General features: G+C 32.4%; 4 protein-coding genes across 12 annotated transcripts; 1 reads left to right on the top strand and 3 right to left on the bottom strand.

Moving 5' to 3' along the window:
- Window positions 1–486: 486 nt before the first annotated feature.
- On the bottom strand, window positions 487–3,904 carry LOC123897988. Its single transcript, XM_045948831.1, has 7 exons — window positions 3,851–3,904; window positions 3,208–3,297; window positions 2,567–2,630; window positions 2,343–2,440; window positions 1,757–1,901; window positions 1,099–1,247; window positions 487–681 (listed from the first exon to the last, which is right to left on the bottom strand). The coding sequence occupies exons 2-6, from the start codon at window positions 3,255–3,257 to the stop codon at window positions 1,230–1,232; spliced, it is 375 nt and encodes a 124-aa protein (XP_045804787.1). The 5' UTR covers window positions 3,258–3,297; window positions 3,851–3,904; the 3' UTR covers window positions 487–681; window positions 1,099–1,229.
- Window positions 3,905–7,868: 3,964 nt separating this feature from the next.
- Window positions 7,869–9,449, top strand: LOC123897987 (uncharacterized protein At4g28440-like). The gene is made up of 2 exons (XM_045948830.1): window positions 7,869–8,264; window positions 9,057–9,449. The coding sequence occupies exons 1-2, from the start codon at window positions 8,015–8,017 to the stop codon at window positions 9,245–9,247; spliced, it is 441 nt and encodes a 146-aa protein (XP_045804786.1). The 5' UTR covers window positions 7,869–8,014; the 3' UTR covers window positions 9,248–9,449.
- Window positions 9,450–11,626: 2,177 nt separating this feature from the next.
- LOC123899532 (protein NUCLEAR FUSION DEFECTIVE 6, mitochondrial-like) lies at window positions 11,627–14,470 on the bottom strand. 9 transcript variants are annotated; one of them, XR_006805658.1, is made up of 4 exons: window positions 14,261–14,469; window positions 14,055–14,176; window positions 12,620–12,690; window positions 11,627–11,985 (listed from the first exon to the last, which is right to left on the bottom strand). XR_006805658.1 is itself a non-coding variant. In XM_045950689.1 (4 exons), exons 1-3 carry the CDS (start codon window positions 14,389–14,391, stop codon window positions 12,671–12,673), a joined length of 273 nt encoding a protein of 90 aa, XP_045806645.1. In that variant the 5' UTR covers window positions 14,392–14,470; the 3' UTR covers window positions 11,627–11,985; window positions 12,636–12,670. The 9 variants fall into 9 exon arrangements, 7 of the variants coding, with proteins under 7 accessions (XP_045806645.1, XP_045806647.1, XP_045806649.1 ...); XR_006805659.1 differs by having other exon boundaries at window positions 11,627–11,803; XM_045950689.1 differs by having other exon boundaries at window positions 12,636–12,690; window positions 14,261–14,470.
- Window positions 14,471–15,373: 903 nt separating this feature from the next.
- Window positions 15,374–20,350, bottom strand: LOC123898077. The gene is made up of 3 exons (XM_045948929.1): window positions 20,156–20,350; window positions 16,578–16,739; window positions 15,374–15,807 (listed from the first exon to the last, which is right to left on the bottom strand). Exons 1-3 carry the CDS (start codon window positions 20,171–20,173, stop codon window positions 15,547–15,549), a joined length of 441 nt encoding a protein of 146 aa, XP_045804885.1. The 5' UTR covers window positions 20,174–20,350; the 3' UTR covers window positions 15,374–15,546.
- Window positions 20,351–20,640: the final 290 nt, after the last annotated feature.

The raw sequence follows: 20,640 nt of genomic DNA, 5'->3' as shown, positions 1-20,640 counted from the left end.
TAATTAAATTGGACCTTTTACATCTGACCAAGTCACCAGATGTGAAATAGTAACTTTATTTAATTTTTTTTTTTCAAAATCCTGCATTTTTTTTTTATATTTTAAATCTTATTTTGTAATTAAAAAAAACCAAAATAGCATTACAATTCAACATTCAACCAAAATACCCTTACATAATATAATCAAATGTCATTAAAATTCAACATTCATCCAAAATACCAAATGTCATACAATTCAACATTCAAGCAAAATATCAAATGTCATTACAATTCAAAACATCATAATTAATGAATCCATTGTAACATCACACAAATTAACCTAGCTAGCTCCTAAGCCTCATCGGCAACATCATAATCTACCTAAGGATTATATAGGTCAAGAAAACAAGTTGCCCAACTGTTTCACAATTCATACAGCTCCTCCTCTATTAATGACGTCGGATCATCGAACACCTACAATATGTAAATATATATTTACTTATATATACATGACTAAAATTCATTACGTATACATGATCAACTAATTCGTATATATAAATTAACATACATTCAGGTAGTATCATACCACATAATCTAAAATCGAACAAAATGCAACACAAAGTGAGCTAAAGGCTGCTGCCTCGAGCGCCCCACGAAGGGTGTGGCGCGCCCGCACAATTGGCAGCATGCAACCTGCATAATTCTGCAGAAAAGAAACAAAGAAAATAGTTCCCTTTATGCAAAAAAATGCAGCAAACCAGCCCTTCTTTTTATGCAGAAAATTATAGCAAAACAGTCCCGTTGTTATGCAGAAAAATACATCAAACCAGTTCCAATTTTCATGCAGAAATTTACAGCAAAATAGTCTCATTTTTATGCAGATGAATATAGTAAAACAGTCCCCATTTTTATGCATTTTCACTCAGATTAAAAACTAATGCATATGCCCAATTTCGACTTATTAGTTCAACATCATTACAAGGGAAAAAGAGGATTATAACTACCATAACATTTGAGTAATTAATGTGATATATGCATAAGGATCAAAATCACTGATCTAGCTTGACAATGCAAGTAAGAATGGAAAAAGGACACTAGTAGAAAAAGTAAGAATGCATACATCAAGTGACTTGAACAACAACGTTTCGGATGAAATAACAATCTTCAAATCTTCATATTTAACAATTCCATGTTTGTCCGCTCTTTTGATTCTACGTTCCTCTACGATCTCCAAATCTTGAATCTTCATATTTAACATGCCTTCAAGATCTACAAGTGCAGAATTAGTTTATACTATGAAAAGAATGAACAAAAAGTGCACATTTTAGATGCAAACAAGACTAGTGTTATGCTAAAAAGACCTTATGCTAAAAAGATCTGGCTTCAAGATCATCACTTTGAATCATTTATACTTTGAACCACTTAAATTCTACATTCAGGCATCATCACTTTAAATCACTTAAATTCTACATTCATATAATATTAAAAATATAAATCTCATTATATCTTCGGTTGAAGATCTCATAATTTCATTAATGGTCAGAGACCAAGCTTGTCCATTATCTTACCTGATTAGCAATGAAATTTTTAATATCTTCCTCAGTTAGTGAACTATTGGGTGATCGTACAACATAGGCAATAGGAACCTCGTGTAATTCTAAATTGACTAAGTATGAGAAAGAACATTTGGTTGAGATTTATTGCTATGAGTGAGTTGTACCCACTTATGAGAAAACTGGGTGATACTACAATACTACCAAATAGTATTATTTACTCACCCTTGCAGTATCAGAGACACCGGTAGCTTCAGTTATGAGAAGACCGCCATTAGAACAAGCTGCTCTCTGAGAGTAATAGAGGATAGCATGAGATTGAGGAACTTTGCCGTAGGATCTATTTCTTGTCAAGGGTGCTAAAACAACTCTGCAATGAAGCAACTGAGTAAATTAAGCAAAAAAACATGGTGAGTGAGTTCAAATGATGAATGAATAAATAAGAGATACGTATGAGCTAGTTTGATTTCAATGTGTCATTCCTTTACGCGACATGGGCATGGTATCAAGATTCTTTCGTGTAAGAGAGAGTAGATGGATTTTGATTCTCTATATTCAAAATTCCTACATGTAACTCTATTATACTCATATTTGCAACTATGCATAAAGGGAAATGCAGTAACCAGTTTTCTAATTTAATTTACTAGTTCTACATATACATAATTTGGCCAATTATTAAAGTAACAAGAGAGTACATTCAAAGGGCAACCATTACCCACATGCCATAGTAACTTTCACAATCATTCCAGGCAAAACAAAAGAAAAACAAGAAAAAGACAACTGAGATTAAGAGGATAGATAGCAAAACCACATCAGTCTATCACATGCATCATGAAGCGTCTTAGTCTTTGTAGCTACCACCTGATGTTGCAACTGAAGTTCGTTGAATAAGTCGAGGGTGTCATCAACCTGCACGAGACCCACAAATCCACATGATCATCATATCATTCAGGGTTTAGAAATTCAAATTAACATTGTAACATTATAATAAAAAAAAAGAATGAATTGGGAGTAAAATGAAAATTTAAAACTTACTTGTTTCTTCAGCTTTTCTTGAAGCCATAGTAAAATCATGAACACCACCACTTCTTGAATAATTCTCCATGATGATCATCAACAATCAAAATAAACAATAGTAAATAGAAGAAAAACAAGAAATCCAAAAGGCCAATCTTTGTTCTGCAAAATTGATCACAGAGTGAAAAACAATGAAACCCAAAATTGCATTATTCTTCGAAGCTAAAGAATGAAAAGAGAAAATAGCCTGCATATAGTGTATTGAAGAACAAACCACCCAACACAAGATCGATAATAAGATTACTCTAGCAAACTGCATAACTTCAACTACATGCAGACATGGATAATATTATGCCTTGACACAGATGGAATGAACATCATCTTCACTTACTATAATGCTATATGATAAAACAAAACAATAATTCAAACATAAATTGATCAAAACAACTTATGCATTGAATAAACAAGCTAAGTATGCAAAGTACTCATAGGCCTGATGGCAAACTTTAAATGGTACATAATAGAAAATCACAAACTTTAAATGAAATAAAAATTAAAAACATAACGAGGAGGAAAGCACAATATACTAAACAATGTATAATATGCCAGACTATGATCAACAGGTAGCAATTGATAGATGGACAGGGGTATTTACTTACAGCTTTCTCAACCATTCCAACCTGGTGAATGGTGCTGAGAAGGTCCCCATTTTCGAATGGTAACAAAGCTTCCACCCATACCATGGAGTCCTGTTATAGAATAATAAAATTTTAACAAGTAAATGTAAATAGTTGTAACAAATGGACTACATGATAATGGAAGATAAAAATCACAAACTTAAAATTGACATTTGAACAAGTAAATTGGTACATTATAAACATGAACCTGAAAAAAATCACAAACTTTAAATGAAATAAAAATTAAAAACATAAACAAGTTGTTGAGTGTAATTTGTGAAAATTTCATAATAGAATCCATCATCAATTTCATCTGAATAAGAATGAAAGGATTATAAAACCTAAAACTCATTAATCCAAAATCAAATTAACTCAAACACTAAGCATGCTAAAACAACACAACCACAATTTCAACTCAAAAATCAAAACAACTAAGAAAATAGAAAAATATCAACAAGTCCATTAAATAACCTAAAACAACAAAATCCTAATTAGGTCAAACTACAAAATCAAAATCCTAATTAGCTCAAACTACAAAATAACTTCTCATTCAAATTTTAATCCAAAATCAAATTAACTCAAACACTAATCATGTCAAAAAACACAAGTTTAGTGAATGTTGAACCTGAAGCTTGAACGAATCTTGAGAACCTGAAGAAGACGATGAAGTTTGGGCGAATCTGAGGAGTTCGAGAGAACGAGTGTGAGAGAGAGAGAGGCCAGGTTCGAGTGAGAGATTGTTCAATTTCGCCTGAGAATCTTAGGGTTTCATCGTGAGAGATGGTTCAATTTCGAGTGAGAGAGAGAGAGGACGAGTTCAATTGTGAGAGATGAGAGGGAATTTGAGATCGTGATGAACGATTGAATCGAGTGAGAGAGAAGTTGAATTTAGCGTTAGATAGTTTAGGGTTCATCGTGAGAGCAGCGGGTTCACTCTGAGTTGAACGAATATGTCTTTTTTTTATTTTTTATTTTTTACTCTTAATTGACTTATATATTGTTTCCATAATTACAAGATTGCCACCGCGTTTAGTTATGCTTCTGGTACATTGAAGCCAGATGTAAAAAGTCTTGTCTATTTATTTTTCACATCTGTGGACATTAAAGCCAGATGAAAAGACTACTTCATATAGCATTTTACATCTGACATATGCTCGTCAGATGTAAACATGATGTGTAATATGTCATATTTGTACTAGTGTTATGAGTCAAATGTCGATACTCGTGAAGGTTTCATAGGGTGTTCAAGAGGAGCGACCACGTATGACACCTATTTTTTTTTACGTGTGTGTCTATGTGTGTGCGTGCATCCGTGTGTGTTAAAATAAGTAAATCATATAATTATAACTAAATTTTAATTATTTTTTTTGACAATTTGTTTTTAAAATTTAGACTCTTATGATATTAATAGTGAAATATATTTGAAGAATTAAAAGTTATTAGATAGATTCTAACAATTGAATCTATTTGACGTCAACTTTTTAATATTGATATAATGTTTAATTTTTCTTTCATATTATATATTTATAATTACCCGACTTATAGAAAACAGATACTAAAATTTTAACTTACAAAATCTCAAGGACACCCCTGTAATACCATCCTATGTTTCCAGAGATGAAATGATAATGGTTTAAAGAGTCTAACAACACAACAAAATAGAAAATATATATAATATCCGTATACAATTAAAAACAATTAGTTTTTCGTCCCGTGAGCTTAACCCAATTAGTAGAGACATTGCAGTATATATGCAGGGGTTTAGAGTTCGAACCCCGATCATTTCATTTATCCACTGTAAGAGTGAAATTTCTAGCACTAGGCTACTTGACAAAAAAAAAAGTTTTCCTATATATTAAAAAACTTTTTTTGGATGAAAAGTATAATTAGTTTGGACCATACTAAAAAAATGGTGTTGCTCTATATGAAAAATATTTACAGCAATTTTTAATGTGTTTTAACGAATTGTATGATCAATTCATACAAGTTGCATGATTATCTAATTAGTACATTAAAAGTATATGTGTGAAATTGAATTGAAATTGTATGATCATATCTACAATTAATGAATATTGTATGAACACAAAAATGAAATTATTGTATGTTCATAATATGTAGTTTTATATCAAAGAAAAATATGCATAATGAAAGAGATTTGTATTCTACCAACTTGCTTGATTAGTTTCCTACAACTTGTTTGATCATAATCAAAGATATTTTTATCCTACAACTTACTTAATTAGTGATCTAAATATTGATTTCTATTTTTTCTACCCCATGTGATTTTGTATATCCAACACCCTATCAATGTTCTGACAAAATGGTCAACATAAAACTATGGTAAAAATAGATGAAAATAGCATAAACTCAATATATTAATAGCAGAATATTCATATTCAAGAAAAACAATTAAAAAAAATTACGTGAACACTTAACATATTAAAGCTTCCCAAACTTGTGGAAAAGGTAAATAGAAGACGGTAGTATAGATGGGGTGAATTGAAATCATGTTTTGTATCACTTTAGTGTAAGCATTAAATCACTAAAGATTAAATATATATACATGATCAACATATTATATGACATATACTTTAGTGCGGAAACAAAATAGTCATGGAAGCATGTATAAAATCATAGGATCGACAAGTTGATCTTTAGGAATACCTGGATCCATGGAGATGAGTCTTTTCAGCAGTGATCCTGAAACACAAAGAAATGGCGGCTAGATTGGCTCTTCCTCAACCGGTACCCTGATGCCTTGATTCTCTTCAGATGGGGAGAAGAGTGTTTGCTTTCGTACGGTGTATTGGGGACCATAGCCTTATATAGGGTGATGGCCCATTAGGGTTCCCATTATCCCGAAATGGGCCATCCTGACATCCACCCATTTGAGCCCATATCTAACTAATTAAATAATTAATTAATTCTAAATAGAAATCTAATAGCCTTTTAACTTTATTTGACCACTTAATCAATTTAGGCTCTTAATTGATAAATAGCTAATATAATTAATATAAATATATATGCCCACATAATAATTATTGGAATATAATAATTGAATAATATAAAATATTCCAACATTTAGTCTATTCATTCTTAGAAAGCGAAACAATAAAATTGGACTCCATACCGGTCTATTTCATTCCACCATATTCTATCGATTCAAACAAAATTCGAAGCACAACAATTCCCTTACAATTATATTGATGAGAAAATCATATGCATCTATATATGACTTGGATTCTCTCTTGTAGGATATGCTTACAAAAAAATATTAGTGATTCATTATTTTTGAGTGGATGCGCTAGATGCATATATTTACAAGGTTTCGTATTTTCGATTTCAATTTTAATTATTTTAGGGTTTGTTTTGGTTTGTACGGGCTACAAACTATCTCTGGTCCATGCGAGCTAGTCCCATATTACAAAAGAGTTTTTACAAGTCGAGCTAAAAAACTCTGAAAAATTCTAGCTAAAATTTTAGGTCCGAAAACTACATTTTTGTGAGTTTGGCGTAACTGACTCATACAAATTAGCAAATTTTAACAACTCTAGGTGTAATATGAAGCCTTTATTCTTGGCATCTTCAAACAAACTAAATAGTAAAAAACAAGATTATGATTACAAATTCTATATTTTAATTAAACCTTACAATTAAAAAAATAACTCTAGTTTGTGAAATTGAAGCAATAGATGCCTATATTTAACACTCATGATTGCAAGTATTTTTTTTGTTTTTCACTGCGGTTTAATCTCGTTCAGGGAGATTAGTTCTGACATTAAGTGGTTTCAACCCCTCCCAATCACAGTGGATTGGAAGTATTTAAGAAATATTAAGAGTAATCGGTCAATTTAGTCCCTAAACTATCACTCTCTCACCAATTCAGTCCCTAAACTATTAAAACCAACTAAAAGGTCCCTAAACTATTTTTCATCCATCAATTAGGTCCCTAAACTATTTTTCATCCATCAATTTAGTCCTCCGTTATCTTTTCCCCTTAACTGTTCTTTAAAACCCTAAAATCGAAAAGCTACTTTTACGCTTATATCTCTCTTCTCGATCAACTCTCTCAACCCGATTAATTTAGTCCTCCATCACCAACTCTTTTTTCTTCAACCCCCTTCAATTATGGTTAAGTTTGTTTTTTGGTTTTTCTTGATTTAGCAGTAATGTTTCATTTTAGTTTAGCAGTAATGAATTTGTGTTGTTACTAGGTAGTGAACCAATTTGTGTTACTAGGTAGTTAACGAGACGAATGATGATTTAGCAGTAATGAATTATGTTAAAAATGAATTTGATTTCACACTATAGTTTAGAGACTATTTGTTTTAGCAGTCATTTGACTTAGCAGTATGATTTAGCAGTAATGATTTAGCAGTGTTGTTACTATTTTGTTGTTTTTTAAGATAGTTTAAGGACTAAATTGAAGTATTTTTTATAGTTTAGGGACTACTAACAGTCACTTAACGGAAAAGTTAACCGATGGACTAAATTGAAGGATGTGAATATAGTTTAGAGACTAAATTGAAGGATGTGAATATAGTTTAGAGACCTTTTAGTTGGTTTTAATAGTTTAGGAACTAAGTTGGTGAGAGAATGATAGTTTAGGAACTAAATTCACTAATTACTCAAATATTAAATTTGTTTACAACTACAAACCAATTTTGAATGCCCAAGCACACATTCTCTAAACCCTACACAACCTTGTACCCACTCCGGTCACATCATTCATGATCCTTGTTGCGTTATTGTAGTTCTTGTTTGGAATTTGGCTATCAAAGAAAAATCAATGGCATCATCATCATCATCATCGTATGTGCAACAAGAATGGAACAAACCCGCAAAGAAAGAACCCGTTTTCACAAAAGTATCTCAATTGAAACCAGGAACAAAGGGTCGCACCTTGATCGTTAAGGTTTTATCCTCTCAAAAAATCGAACAACCTGAGGATAGAAGCTTTATTCGCTCTCCTACACTCGCCGACTGTCTCATCGGCGATGAAACCGGCACCATCATTTTCAACGCTCATGATGAACAAGGTCCTATTTCACTTCTTGTTCCTTTTTCTTTTCATGTGATTTTGATTTCCCATTTCTAAAAATCAAAACTTTTTATATGGGTTCTGTTTTATTCGTCGAAATTTTGAATTTTTTACATTTGGGGTTTTCTCATTTTGATCTGCATTGTTTTGGGATTAGGGTTCTTATTTTACTGCAACAACAATTTTGTTGATTTTTTGACTAATTTTTAACTCCATCTATATTGATAATGAACACCTAACTCTATGCTGATAATATTAATAGTTTAGAGAGGGAGGAAATTTTTCACAAATTAAGACTTTTTTTTCTTCCTCTAGTGTGTAAAATTTATGCTTGGTAGGGACCTTGGATTTAGGAGATAGAAAATGGAGATTCCATGTCATGTAATTTTAGCTAGGAGGGAAAATTGTTATGCATATTATGAAATTTTCATCCTTATTTTCGTTTTCATTTTCAATTGTTCCTTCTTTAATAAGCAAAACTTTGCGTAATTAGTTTATTTTCTTTGTGGAGCTTACACTCCTTATGCACAAGCATTTGCACCAGGGTTTTAAAATAAGGTATATATATGATTGCGTTATGAATTGCGATATCAAGATTTTTTGTCAATGTAGTCACAATTGACATTGAGGTCGCACTATCTGCAATTGCGTGCGGCTCGTTGTAACATCAATGGAAGTCATCTAAGACATGTTTTTATTGATTGCTTATATTGACATGCCTATTAGTACTAATTAGTATAAGGAATAAACTTGTTGTGTGATGAGGAAGCCTGGTTTTGTTTCTTTGCAGTTGAGTTGATGAAGCCTGGAACTACTGTGATAATCAGCAATGCAAAGATTGACATGTCTAAGGGATCCATGAGGCTGGTTGATGATGTATGGAGTCAGATTGAGATCACTGATCCTGCAACATTTAAAGTTAAAGAGGATAACAACCTCTCACTTATTGAACATGAAAATGTGAACGCTGTTGCAGAATAATTCATAGTTAAAGAGGATATCAGCCTATCTCTCTTGTTTACAGGATGCTGCTATGGAAAAACTTAACTAGCATATTTTCACTTTAATTAGCCTGGATTTACCTTTTAATTAACATGCTTGACTTCATTTTAGGGTTAATGTTTGCCACTTGAACAATGTTAAGGAGAATATAATAGTTTTAATGTGATTAAGTAATTATCAATATGCTTCTTCAAATTTTGTTGTGCATTTTCTTTCAGTTTATTCTTACACTGCTAAACACGTGTGTACACGTAGAATTGGCTCAGAGTTGGAATCCTACTCATCACAAGAGTTGAGAATGTTGGATTTTGTTTACCAGAAAAAGAATAGTCACAGAAATATGTTTATATTTGAAAATGTTTATGATATCGTTGTCTTTTTTAATTCGTTGCCTCCCAACCAGCCTTCTTAACAAGAGTACACAGTGAATACTAACTAGGATGTTGCCGCTGTAAGGACCATTAGATTGTAGTAACCTCTACAGAGCAGCAACATAAGCTGGTTCTAGTCTCCTGTCTTTTGGAATGTCCTGTCACTTCACTAATTTGAGCGGCATGTTGTTTCCTTTTCATTGCATTTGACATGATTGAAATTCATATTTGATTACTGGCAGTAATATTTCGAAGGTTTAATACTTGTACTGTGTTTTAGCTAAAAATTCAGAGTGCCTGTAACATGTACCTGGGACAATGCATCGACCACTTCGTGTAAGCAGCTAGCTTTAAAACTCTTCCATATTACTCCATAATCTCCATTCAACAACTTCTTTATTTCTATTTTAATAGCAATACTCATCTCTTTTGCATTGCCATTCAGCAGTATAACGAACTCTTTAGCTGTCAATAATTGGAAAAATAAAACGACCCTAGTTACAAAGATTGTAATGAAAATGGAAAATAATTAGAAGGGACTGCTAAGAATTCAAATGGGTGGTGCTGTTGAGGGCAATCTAAATTTGAGTGATAATTTTCTTTTTTCAATCGATAATTTTCAAGGTATTGTTTAAATTTCAAGTTTTATCTTTAAAAATTAGGACTACATGTTATAATCCTTCAAAACTAAGGTTCTGTCAGGACTTGCGGTATAAGATGGAATGAGTGAAATAGAATGGTTAGTTTTTTAAAAAAATGATGTTAATACACCTCATTCTTATACCACCAATCCAAACATATCTTAAAGCTCGACAATTAGAACATGTTTTAGATGATCTATATTAGAGATTCAAAATGCATAAATTTCTTTAAATTGAATAAAAATAGGCTTAACTACACATTTGGTCCCTTACGTTTATTTTAGGTTTCAATTTGGTCCCTTACGTTAAAAAAGTATCAATTTGGTCCCTTACGTTTATTTTAGGTTTCAAGTTAGTCCTTTCCGTCAATTTTGTCACATGTGGCAGTCAATTTGCATATGTGGACTGACACGTGGCACTTGGACACCGTGACACGTGTACTGTTCAAACGGTGTTAGTGACAAAACTAACGGAAAGGACTAACTTGAAACCTAAAATAAACGTAAGGGACCAAATTGATACTTTTTAAACGTAAGGGACCAAATTGAAACCTAAAATAAACGTAAGGGACCAAATATGTAGTTAAGCCATAAAAATATAAAGCTAGGTATAATGAGTAAAATAGACAGAATATATCCTACATCATGACTTGAATATGGTGGTTATTATTCCGTGAAAATGGTTAGAAACGTGAAATATGATCTCGTTGTAAATTTTGCTATACTCTTTTTCTCCAAGATTATACTTCTTTTACACTCGATGTTGCAGTGTTAGAATTGAAGGTGAAACGTTGAAATTGATTTGATGAACGTCTGATGTCACAATGGTATGGTTTTCAATGTAATAGCCGCTATCAATGCTAGTTCTACAGAGCTATATACATGCACACGAGTTATTAATTGCATTGATCATTAATCAAATAGACATTACAACGACGAAGTGACGAACTTTTAGCGATTGTATGAATTTTGATCACAAATATGCATGTGTCATGTCCATTAAGGATATTGTTTCGTCGAATCTTATTAAAATTTCATTGGGAACATCTGATTTAATTTGTTTTACTGAAGTATATGATCCTACCCGATAAAAAAAGTTATAGAAAAATTCCACTTTACTGATATAATTTACTTGGTCAATTGCAAGAGACAATCTTCATCATTCAAACCAACCAATCGACGTCTTTATTGTTTGTGTTAGTCTTGATTATCTACATAGCCTATACCATACCCATATCACATCGAAAACCAGCATTTCATTGCCGAAACTAAAGCAATAAACCTTTTCCCGTATCAGGGTGAAATAAATTGTTGTGATTTGCAGGCAAAGAAATTTTGAAGTGGTGATTCAATAAAATAACAATCATACCTAATCAATGTACCAGCTCTGGATGCTTGTACAATTTAATTCTTGAGTTTTACATTCAACCTAGTAGAAAATCCTCTAAGAAGGCCTAACAAAGTAAACTGAAATCCATGGAAAGTTCGCGCAGTGAACCGCACCCAATAACAGCAATCATCCATCTAGAGTGCAAAAAGGAAACAATTTAAGAAACTTAAACCATACACTAAAACACGTAATTAGAGAAGCCAGCCACCAACGTAATTACAAATCGTTCAGATACAAAACAAAATCTATCAATGCAAAGCATGTTGAAATGACAGAAACACGGGTAGTCCCCAAGCCCCAAAATGTGATCACGAGCCTAAACAAGAAAACAGCCATGTCAAAATAGGGTGTTGCACAAAGAATGAAGAAATGTATCAAATGCTTCGGAGTTGCAGCAGAAAAATAGAAGGATTCGATTTGAACACAATGTGCCTATTACAGAGACATGTTCAATTCTAAAAATTCAAAATAAGGCCAGCAATTACAGCACCCAGGATCTTGCTCAAGATTATAATATCAGTTATCTGTGTCAACAAGAATTAAAATTCTGCGATTAATATCAAACAAACAAGTACAATCTTAAGTTTAGCATTGCAATATCATACTAATGTTTTTTCACTGCATCAAACAGAATTCTCAGGAAAGCACATAAATGTCATTTTGCATTGAGGTTAGTCACAAATTCTATGGACCATTAAGGTAACTAAATCAATGTTCTTATACTGTGTTCAACTGCACACTCATTGCAATACACAACATACAGTAGTAAATCCATCAAGCTTGAATAGAAAACCAAATCATACAAATTGTATCTAGAAATCAGTCTACAAAATGATACAGTGGAGATTGTTGCTAATTTAGCGCCTCTTATATATTCTCGGCAAATGCTCATTGACATCAAAGTTTATGTGAACAATTCAAAATCCCAAAAGAAAAAATTATTCGAACACCTTATTCAGAGCGCACCTACATAAAACTTTGCTCGAACCCTCTGTCATTCATCATACATCATCATTGCAATCTGAGTGAATACAATCAATCAGTATGGTCTTCAGATTATTATCTCTAAGTGAATGTTTATTTATATAAAAGGTCTAGGCATTTTGAAATATGGAATGCACTACATAACACAACCCATAATAGATCTTTTAGGAGAGAAGGAGGGAGACAGAGGGAGAAGTGAATTGCTCAATAGCTAAAAAATGACAGCACTTTGTTAAGCAAAATAATGTGATTGGGAAGTTACTAATAAATACCATTAAATTGCACCATAGGCACACAACAATTTTTATGAATGGTGTTCAAAATCCAGTTTTACATTCAATTTAGAAAATTCATCCTCTCACTAATCTACAGAAGACAAGTTCTTAACGCTTCAAAACCTAAAATTTGAAATAAATCCATGTCACACCATCTTTGATGCTCGATCTTCATCTAGTCTTCTCTTGCCCTACAAAGGGGAAAAAATTAAGATCCTTTCATTGTGAGAGCAAGAGAGAGACTAATTGAAAATATTGAAAATGTTTGAACAGTAAATATTGTTGGTCACATGTACCCAAACCTAACATTTTCATCAATGACACAAACCTTACCTACCCATCCAGAAAAGGTAAAAATGAAAATGTAAAAAAAGAAAACGACCGAGCTAACATGTTTAACATTTATACCATTAAGAAAGAAAAAAAAAAAGGCTTGCATCCTATTCGAATGCAACATAAGTAAAAAAGAGGAAAAAATAAACTTAGGCCATTATAGCAATATTGCATTGTGTGTCATTATGAAAGAATTGCACTGGCTTTCATAGTGTATCAAAAATTCAATTTTTAATGAAATCTTCAAATTTCAATGCATCATGTAGGGTTCTTAATTTTACATAACGTATATAATCCATTGCATTTGGCTATAGGTAAGTCTGGTTAAATTCATTATTAAGTAATCAAAATGACAAACAAAAACATTTTATCCCTTATATTCTAGACACTAAATCTTCCATCAAATTACGGGGGGGAAAACACAAGGACAATTAGATTCACCAAGTAAAATCTATAAGAACTTAGTTCCAAGCTTAATTTCACAATCACAATCAAGTAGTAAAATTTAATTTCGCAATTCAATGTTGGTTATCTTGTTAAAATTCCAACATTGGGTATCAGAGCCAAGTAGATATATATTATAGTTATCGTGCAAGTATCCTATATACCCCCTCCATCCTTAATTATAAGTCTACTTATCAGATTCATCGAATAATTGATGTATCCGGTCTATATATTAAGTTTTTGTGAATAACAAGTAATTCCAACGTAAAATAAGCAATGATAAGCAATTAAACATGCACAAAATGGCGATGATAGGAAGACAGTAATATCGGCGAAGAGAATTGAATACCTTCAGGAGTCCAACCGTAGGAGTGGCGAGAGACTGAAAGCATTGAAGTGAGCAATGCGGAAGCAGTTGCAGTGTGATATGGAAGCAACGATTCAACGCCGGAACTCATTTCCACCGGTAATCTACGCAACAATTGAAATCAAATTCGAATAAATTATCATTGCAACATAAACAGATACAAGGGATTTGAATTTGAACGTTGTTACCTGGAAATGCGAAAAGGAGTTGAGGTTTGTTTTGGGATCCGAAACATTGGTCGTGTAGGTTTAGATTTAGCTCCGGCAGCCAGATTTACGCGAGAAGCGGCGGAGCGAAGGAAGCATCTTGCGGCGGACATCGTTGTGTGGCCGAGAGACGATCACCGGGGGTTTTGCTGGGTGGGGTTTTTCTATTTCTTCTTTACTGAATTTTTTGATTGCTAGGGTTGGGACAATGGGTTATGGGCTTGGGTTGTATTATTGGGCTTGTATCGGCCCAATAGTCAGATGGTGTTGTATGATAGAAATATGATGTTTTTTCTTCCGACCCCAGTGTAAATTTCGGTTTTTAGAAACCGAAAATTTTTTTAAGGCAAAAAAAAATCCGGTTTTTAGAAACCGAAGTTTTTTGTAAGGGCAAAATTGGAAATTCAGGGGTATAAAAGAAACACGGGGGGTCAGAAGAAAAAACATCGAGAAATATTCCTTCCAAGTAGTCTATATATATCAACGTCTCTATCAACTGAGCTATGCTAACAGAGACCGTCCAATTTTTATTTTTTTTTAATGAATTTGGTTAAATTTTCACCAATTTTAAAAAAACAAATTCGTACGGTTCAACTAGTTGAATTGTTAACTAGCATTATCAATATCATATCTCATCTAATCTAATGATTCTTAATACATACCTCTCACACTATGAACAAGGATACTGAGTATAACTCGAGGGGTCTAAGTGACTCAACATATCTTAAATTTCGATACCATATTAAAATTTATGTTGCGCATAACTCAACTATATAGAACAAACTTATAATGTAAGATGCTCAAGAATTAGTCTGCGTTTCAGATCAATAGACACTAGTATAATGTTAATCACTTGAGGAAAATTCAAGTCCTACATTGAAAAATATGAGATCTATAAAATGTTTATACAAAGTGATACATCTCATCTTAGAAGCGGGTTTGTAAGTTAAATTAAGTGTAATCTAAAATATTAATATTGGGTTTATATTGAACTTATTATTGTCATTTCTTCAATTGTAGAATCAACTTATATATAAGCTCCCACATGATAAATGCTTATAGAATTTACACACCAAATTAAAGAGTTTAAAAAACTTGGGAAAGATTTTTTATTTATCTAACAATTATGATCAATTGACATTTAAAAAACTTTGGAAAGTTACAACATACAACAGATAATAAGTATGCCAAAAACTAGTTGAAAATGACTAGAAATCTTCAGTGAATTTTGACTTGGAGCAAGAACAGAATCATCTTAAACGTGTTAATCATATCCTAGTTGCTTGAACACTCTTCTTACTCTTTCTAATCTTTAGCAATGTATCAAGTAGCACAGGTATGCAAATGACTCTAGACACATCACTTCCTTGTACTTTGCGGCCATTAAAACAAGAACCATTTTCTTGTTTCTTGTTCTTTTCTTCAAACCTTAATGAGTTGGGAAAGTACAATCGTCCTTTGTCACGTGATCTAAATCCCATTAGCTGTGCAAGGGATACACTGTTGTCTTGGAAGAAAGATGCTGTAGACTGGTTTGCAACACAATAAACTGTAAGCAGGAAACAAGTTTACAAGAACTCTAATTTTACTTCTTGGTTCATAGAAATAGTAATCATTTGTCCCATAAGTTTAACTCAGTTAATAGGGACATTACATTATATATACATGAGCCGGAGTTCGAAACATAGTTTTAGATGGTACATACAAGATATCTTCACTTACTATGCTATGGAAGCTTGTTTTTTAATCAAGCGTTTTTATGTTTATTTTTCACTTTTAACCACAATATTGTCTTTTTTCATAAATTTATACATAAAAGTGAAAATAACTTTCTTTCAAGTCTCCATTGTATCTCGGGGAAAACTTTAAGGTGGACTATTTGGATAAGTGATCTAGCATGGACTAGTACTTGAAAATTGTTTGAAACTCTAACAATAATGAACGTCACCTTTTGAAAGAAGGTCATAGTCCTCTTCATCCCCAAGGATGAGACGGTGACTTGATTGGTGTCAGATCTATAAAACAAAAGAAAACATATATGCATGTCTCAAAACTCAATTTGTATTTTTTTTTTTTTTTGTCAATATGATATCGATCAGATCATCGTCTCAACTGTAAGGATGAGGAGGATCATCAACATCTACTTCTATGGAGCGTCATCAATTGTCTCAGTTGTTAATTGTTTCACTTCATTAGTACACACTACAATAGTGGTTTTTGTTCCTAAGTGGTATCCATTCAATGGCAATTAGTAAAAAGCATTATGTCAAACCAAAGTTTAGGAATAAGAACACAAGACCTCAGTATCAAGGTTAGAGGTTGAAAATGAAGAGAAACTTGTGGATGGAATGTGCAGTTGATATGGTTCCACTGAAGAAGTTGCTGGAAGGGATTCCACAACTCTAAGTCTCATATTCAAGAAGCTAAGCCCAAGTGGCCATCCAATAACCAATTCATCATTCTGAGAGGACATGACAGTAAAGAATTTTAGCAATACTGGATATTGTCATCATGTTTAAATTATTGTAAATGAAAGATTGCATAACAATTTCAACAAACATGTATGCATGTAGGCAAAGTGTCATGAATATCGAGACCTAACTCATCCTTACAAAACCGGCTTGTAAGGTGAGAATTGCCTCCTCTTTATAAATTCTTCTCAAGAGTCCTATCTATCCGATGTAGGACTAAATCCCACCGAGTGTTGGCCGCTAACACAAAGAACCAGCTCCTTAATTACAAGAACGTCTATAATATGATTATGAATCAAGTTAATAAGATATTTGTCACTACAGTTATGTATTTTATAAAAATTCGGAATATATTTTTTAGTCAAAATATAATATACACTATTTTATATCCCCTACTAGTAAATTTTTTTAGATTCGCCACTGATTGTCCCTAAGGGAATTTGAACTCGGCATCATAAGGTTATAGAATAATACTAGCAACACACTCTTTAACAAACACACTCTAACACACTCTCTTTTATTAGACTATGTACAATGGTGGTGTTGAATGTATATTCAACTGCATAATGTGTGTTGAAACCATTGGAGCAGCCATGTTGAATCTGAGCTGGATGAAAGAGGAGATGAATATATTCAACTCAGTTGAAACTGACACGGGGGGACAGCTGGCGCGCTTCCATTTGCCCAGACAGGCGCGTGTGGCACACGCGCCGACAAACCGCGTGAAGAAGCATTGGACGCAGAGAGAGAAACTTTGTTTGGATAAAGCAGGCCACGTGGCTGCTGCTGATTGGTCCGGTGGATTTTTATGATTTTTATCCTTTGAACTCAATTATTTCATTGAAAATTAACTTTTTAATTTTTAATTTTTATACCAAAATTCGTGATTTTTTTTTCTCTACAAATAGAGACTTGGTTCATTTCATTTGGACACAGAAAAAAAAACCAAATTTTTCACAATCTTAATCTATTATTAACTTTCTAATTAGTCTTTCTTTTGAAGTTTTAATCTTTTTTTAGTGAAATGGATCCCAACAATTCTTCTAATTATCCCAACAATTCTCAAAATCCCAACAATTATCAAAACTCCAACAATTATCAAAACCCCAACAATTATCAAAATCCCAACAATTTCATATTTTAAGTTAGTTTGCATCGTATTAATTATGTAACTTGTGTGTTGTATTGCATTTTAAGTTAATTTGTATCGTATTAATTACGTTATTTGTATGATGTATTGCATTTTAAATTAAGAAAATAAAAAAAATATTTAAATAAATTTTGTTAAGTGTATTATTTTAATTTAATTTTAATCGATAATTATAATGTTATTTAATCATAAAAACAAAAATTAAAATTTAAATAAGAATATGAAATAGAAAGTGGTGGGGTAGAGAAAGTGGTGGGGTATGGTGTTGAATATAAAAACCATTGGAGAGGGTAAAAGTTGAATGTGTGTTGAATGATTAGGTGGAAGAAAGAGAAAATGATGTGGAGTGAAAAAGTGGGTGTTGAATATTTTTTGGTGTTGAAACCATTGTTAGTAGTCTTAGTTGAAATTCACATGGGTCTCATAAAAAAATGTGGACCCATATAACTTGTATGAGACCCATATAAATTTTAACCAATAGAAGAAAGTGTGTTAGAGTGTGTTTGTTAAAGAGTGTGTTGCTAGCACTTCTCGTTATAGAATAACTTATAAGGCGTAGCTCTTACGACAAAACTAGAATTAGAAAATGATTGGTCTTAAACACAAGTTTAAAAAATCCAATCTTATGTTTCAACATGAATCCAGATATTTTTCTTACTCCTGCTATACATCTAAAGCTATTTGTAAGTATTTGTTATTTTGTTCCCACCTACTCTGGATTTGGTCCACTACATCTACATTCTAGATTAATTAATGTAATGATATAAATATAGAAAGGGTCATGCTAACCGGTGCCCCCCGGGACACTGGTTAAGAAAACTAAAAAAAGAAAGTTTTGAAAAGAAAAGAATACTTTTTAAACTTTTGAGGAGTTGATTGCACAAACTTCAATACCAAATTACTATTTTTGCATCCTTAAACAGTGCCCGGGGGTACTATTTAGCATTTTCCATATAGAAAATAGTAAGATAAAAATTTAAAATGAGATGTATTTTGTATAGATGATGATAATAATAGTTGCAGTGAGATAGACACTTCAGTGAACCCTGCTCCTACTTATGCTCAAAATGAACAATCTTTTCTGGCTATGTAACCCTTAGGTACCAAAATTATCAAATAATGATCAACTAGATAGGGGACCAATTTTTTTTCACCCCATTTTTTTGTACTACATTAAAATAAAAAAAAAGGACATGTTGATATTATTAGGACTGATATGTCAGTTCAAGTTAGATTACATATTTGGAATCAAGTTAGGACAATAAAACTCTGATAGGTTTAAATGAAATTCATGTCATGTGACTACTGATTTAAAATCAACTACTACTATTATTATGATACGATGATTGATACTACAAGAACACTTACACTTGGTGGTTAGAATTTCACTTTTAAGGTGAATACGTGGATAACCCTGACCCCTAAATATAAATATATAATGTAATGTCTCTACTAAATGAGTTAAGTTCAAAGAAAAATATTAACATATAGGAGTAGCAATTAAAATAATATTTGGTTATCTAAATAAAAATAATAATAATAATAACACACATATAGGAACCCACTTGGGATTGGTCTAGTGTTGTTGGCTTGAATCCTTGGAGTATGCTACTTTCAAGGTCTCAGGTTATATTTCCCCCGGCGTCAATTTTGGTGGGCTAAGTCTATACAGAGCAAAAAACTCTGGTTTTAAATGGGGCCCCGGTAAGTGGGCGGTGGGATTGATCCCCTTGGATTAGTCGGTCCTAAGTCCGGATACCAAGTTTTTTTTAAAAAATAACACACATATAGGATGAATTCATTTCACATTTCATAAAATCTGACATGCAACAGTGGTGACCGAGTTAAAAAAAAAAACAGTGGTGACCGACAGTCTAACATGATAGAAAAACATAGAATCTGTTTCTTGCAAACTGATTACTGTATTATCTAATTCATGAAATAGATTAGAGATGAAAAAATTCACACCCTTTATATATAAGTTATAGTGACAAATAGCATAAGTAATTAAGCACTCGTATATAGAAAAACCAGAGGCACAAGAAAAGTTCAATTTGCTTCCAACTTTAACTTCTTGAAAGTCCAAAAGTATTGACATTTATGGATCAATAGTAAAATTAAACAGAAAAAATGTCTTTAACCGACAAAACAGTGAAACATGGAATAAACCAGCTCAAAAAAAGACTAGACAAGAGATGTTGAATGACAAAAGAAAATGCAGAAACATGGTAAATTGAAGTATGGAATTAGTATTACCTCTGTGACTGTAACCATGGATGGTGTCTCTGCTTCCTTGAGAAACTAATGGGAAAATGATGATCACATAAACAAATGTTTTGGAGAAACCGATGGTGAATTTATTTACGTGTCTCCTAAACATTATACATTTAAGAGTATGGTCCCACTTGAACTGCAAAATATTACTACTAGCTCAAAGATTAGATCAGCTAAGCTTTTGATTTTGTCTCAAATCTCAATAATCCAAATTTCGATAAGTAAATTTAAAAGTAACTTATGATTTTTTTTTTTTTTATTAACGATCCGGTTGATAAAGAAAAGAGACTCCAGTAATGCGGAGATTGAAAGATAAGTAAAATTTGATTAAGAATTATTGTTTTTAAAAATTAAATTCAGATTATCCTGAATGATTATGTGATAGAAGGAGCTTGTTAACTAATCTTTTCTGATCAGAATCAACTTAGCCGGCAGTGGTTCTCTGCCGCACGGTTGCATCAAAGAAG

Source organism: Trifolium pratense, linkage group LG7 (assembly GCF_020283565.1).
Source record: "Trifolium pratense cultivar HEN17-A07 linkage group LG7, ARS_RC_1.1, whole genome shotgun sequence".
NCBI lineage: Eukaryota > Viridiplantae > Streptophyta > Magnoliopsida > Fabales > Fabaceae > Trifolium > Trifolium pratense.
This window is presented reverse-complemented; position numbering and strand designations above follow the sequence as displayed.

Bases quoted from the DNA above. Each gene is read 5' to 3' on its own strand.
- LOC123897988 (XM_045948831.1), bottom strand. From the start codon at position 3,257: ATGGGGACCTTCTCAGCACCATTCACCAGGTTGGAATGGTTGAGAAAG. The intron at 2,441-2,566 runs GTAAGTTTTAAA...GGTCTCGTGCAG, and splicing joins AAGAAAAGCTGAAGAAACAA to GTTGATGACACCCTCGACTT. The intron at 1,902-2,342 runs GTGGTTTTGCTA...GCTTCATTGCAG, and splicing joins GATGCATGTGATAGACTGAT to AGTTGTTTTAGCACCCTTGA.
- LOC123897987 (XM_045948830.1), top strand. From the start codon at position 8,015: ATGGCATCATCATCATCATCATCGTATGTGCAACAAGAATGGAACAAA. The intron at 8,265-9,056 runs GTCCTATTTCAC...GTTTCTTTGCAG, and splicing joins CAACGCTCATGATGAACAAG to TTGAGTTGATGAAGCCTGGA.
- LOC123899532 (XM_045950689.1), bottom strand. From the start codon at position 14,391: ATGTCCGCCGCAAGATGCTTCCTTCGCTCCGCCGCTTCTCGCGTAAAT. The intron at 14,177-14,260 runs GTAACAACGTTC...ATTGTTGCGTAG, and splicing joins ACTCCTTTTCGCATTTCCAG to ATTACCGGTGGAAATGAGTT. The intron at 12,691-14,054 runs GTATTCAATTCT...GTATTCACTCAG, and splicing joins CTACGGTTGGACTCCTGAAG to ATTGCAATGATGATGTATGA.
- LOC123898077 (XM_045948929.1), bottom strand. The intron at 15,808-16,577 runs GTCTTGTGTTCT...GTTGCAAACCAG, and splicing joins CCTCTAACCTTGATACTGAG to TCTACAGCATCTTTCTTCCA.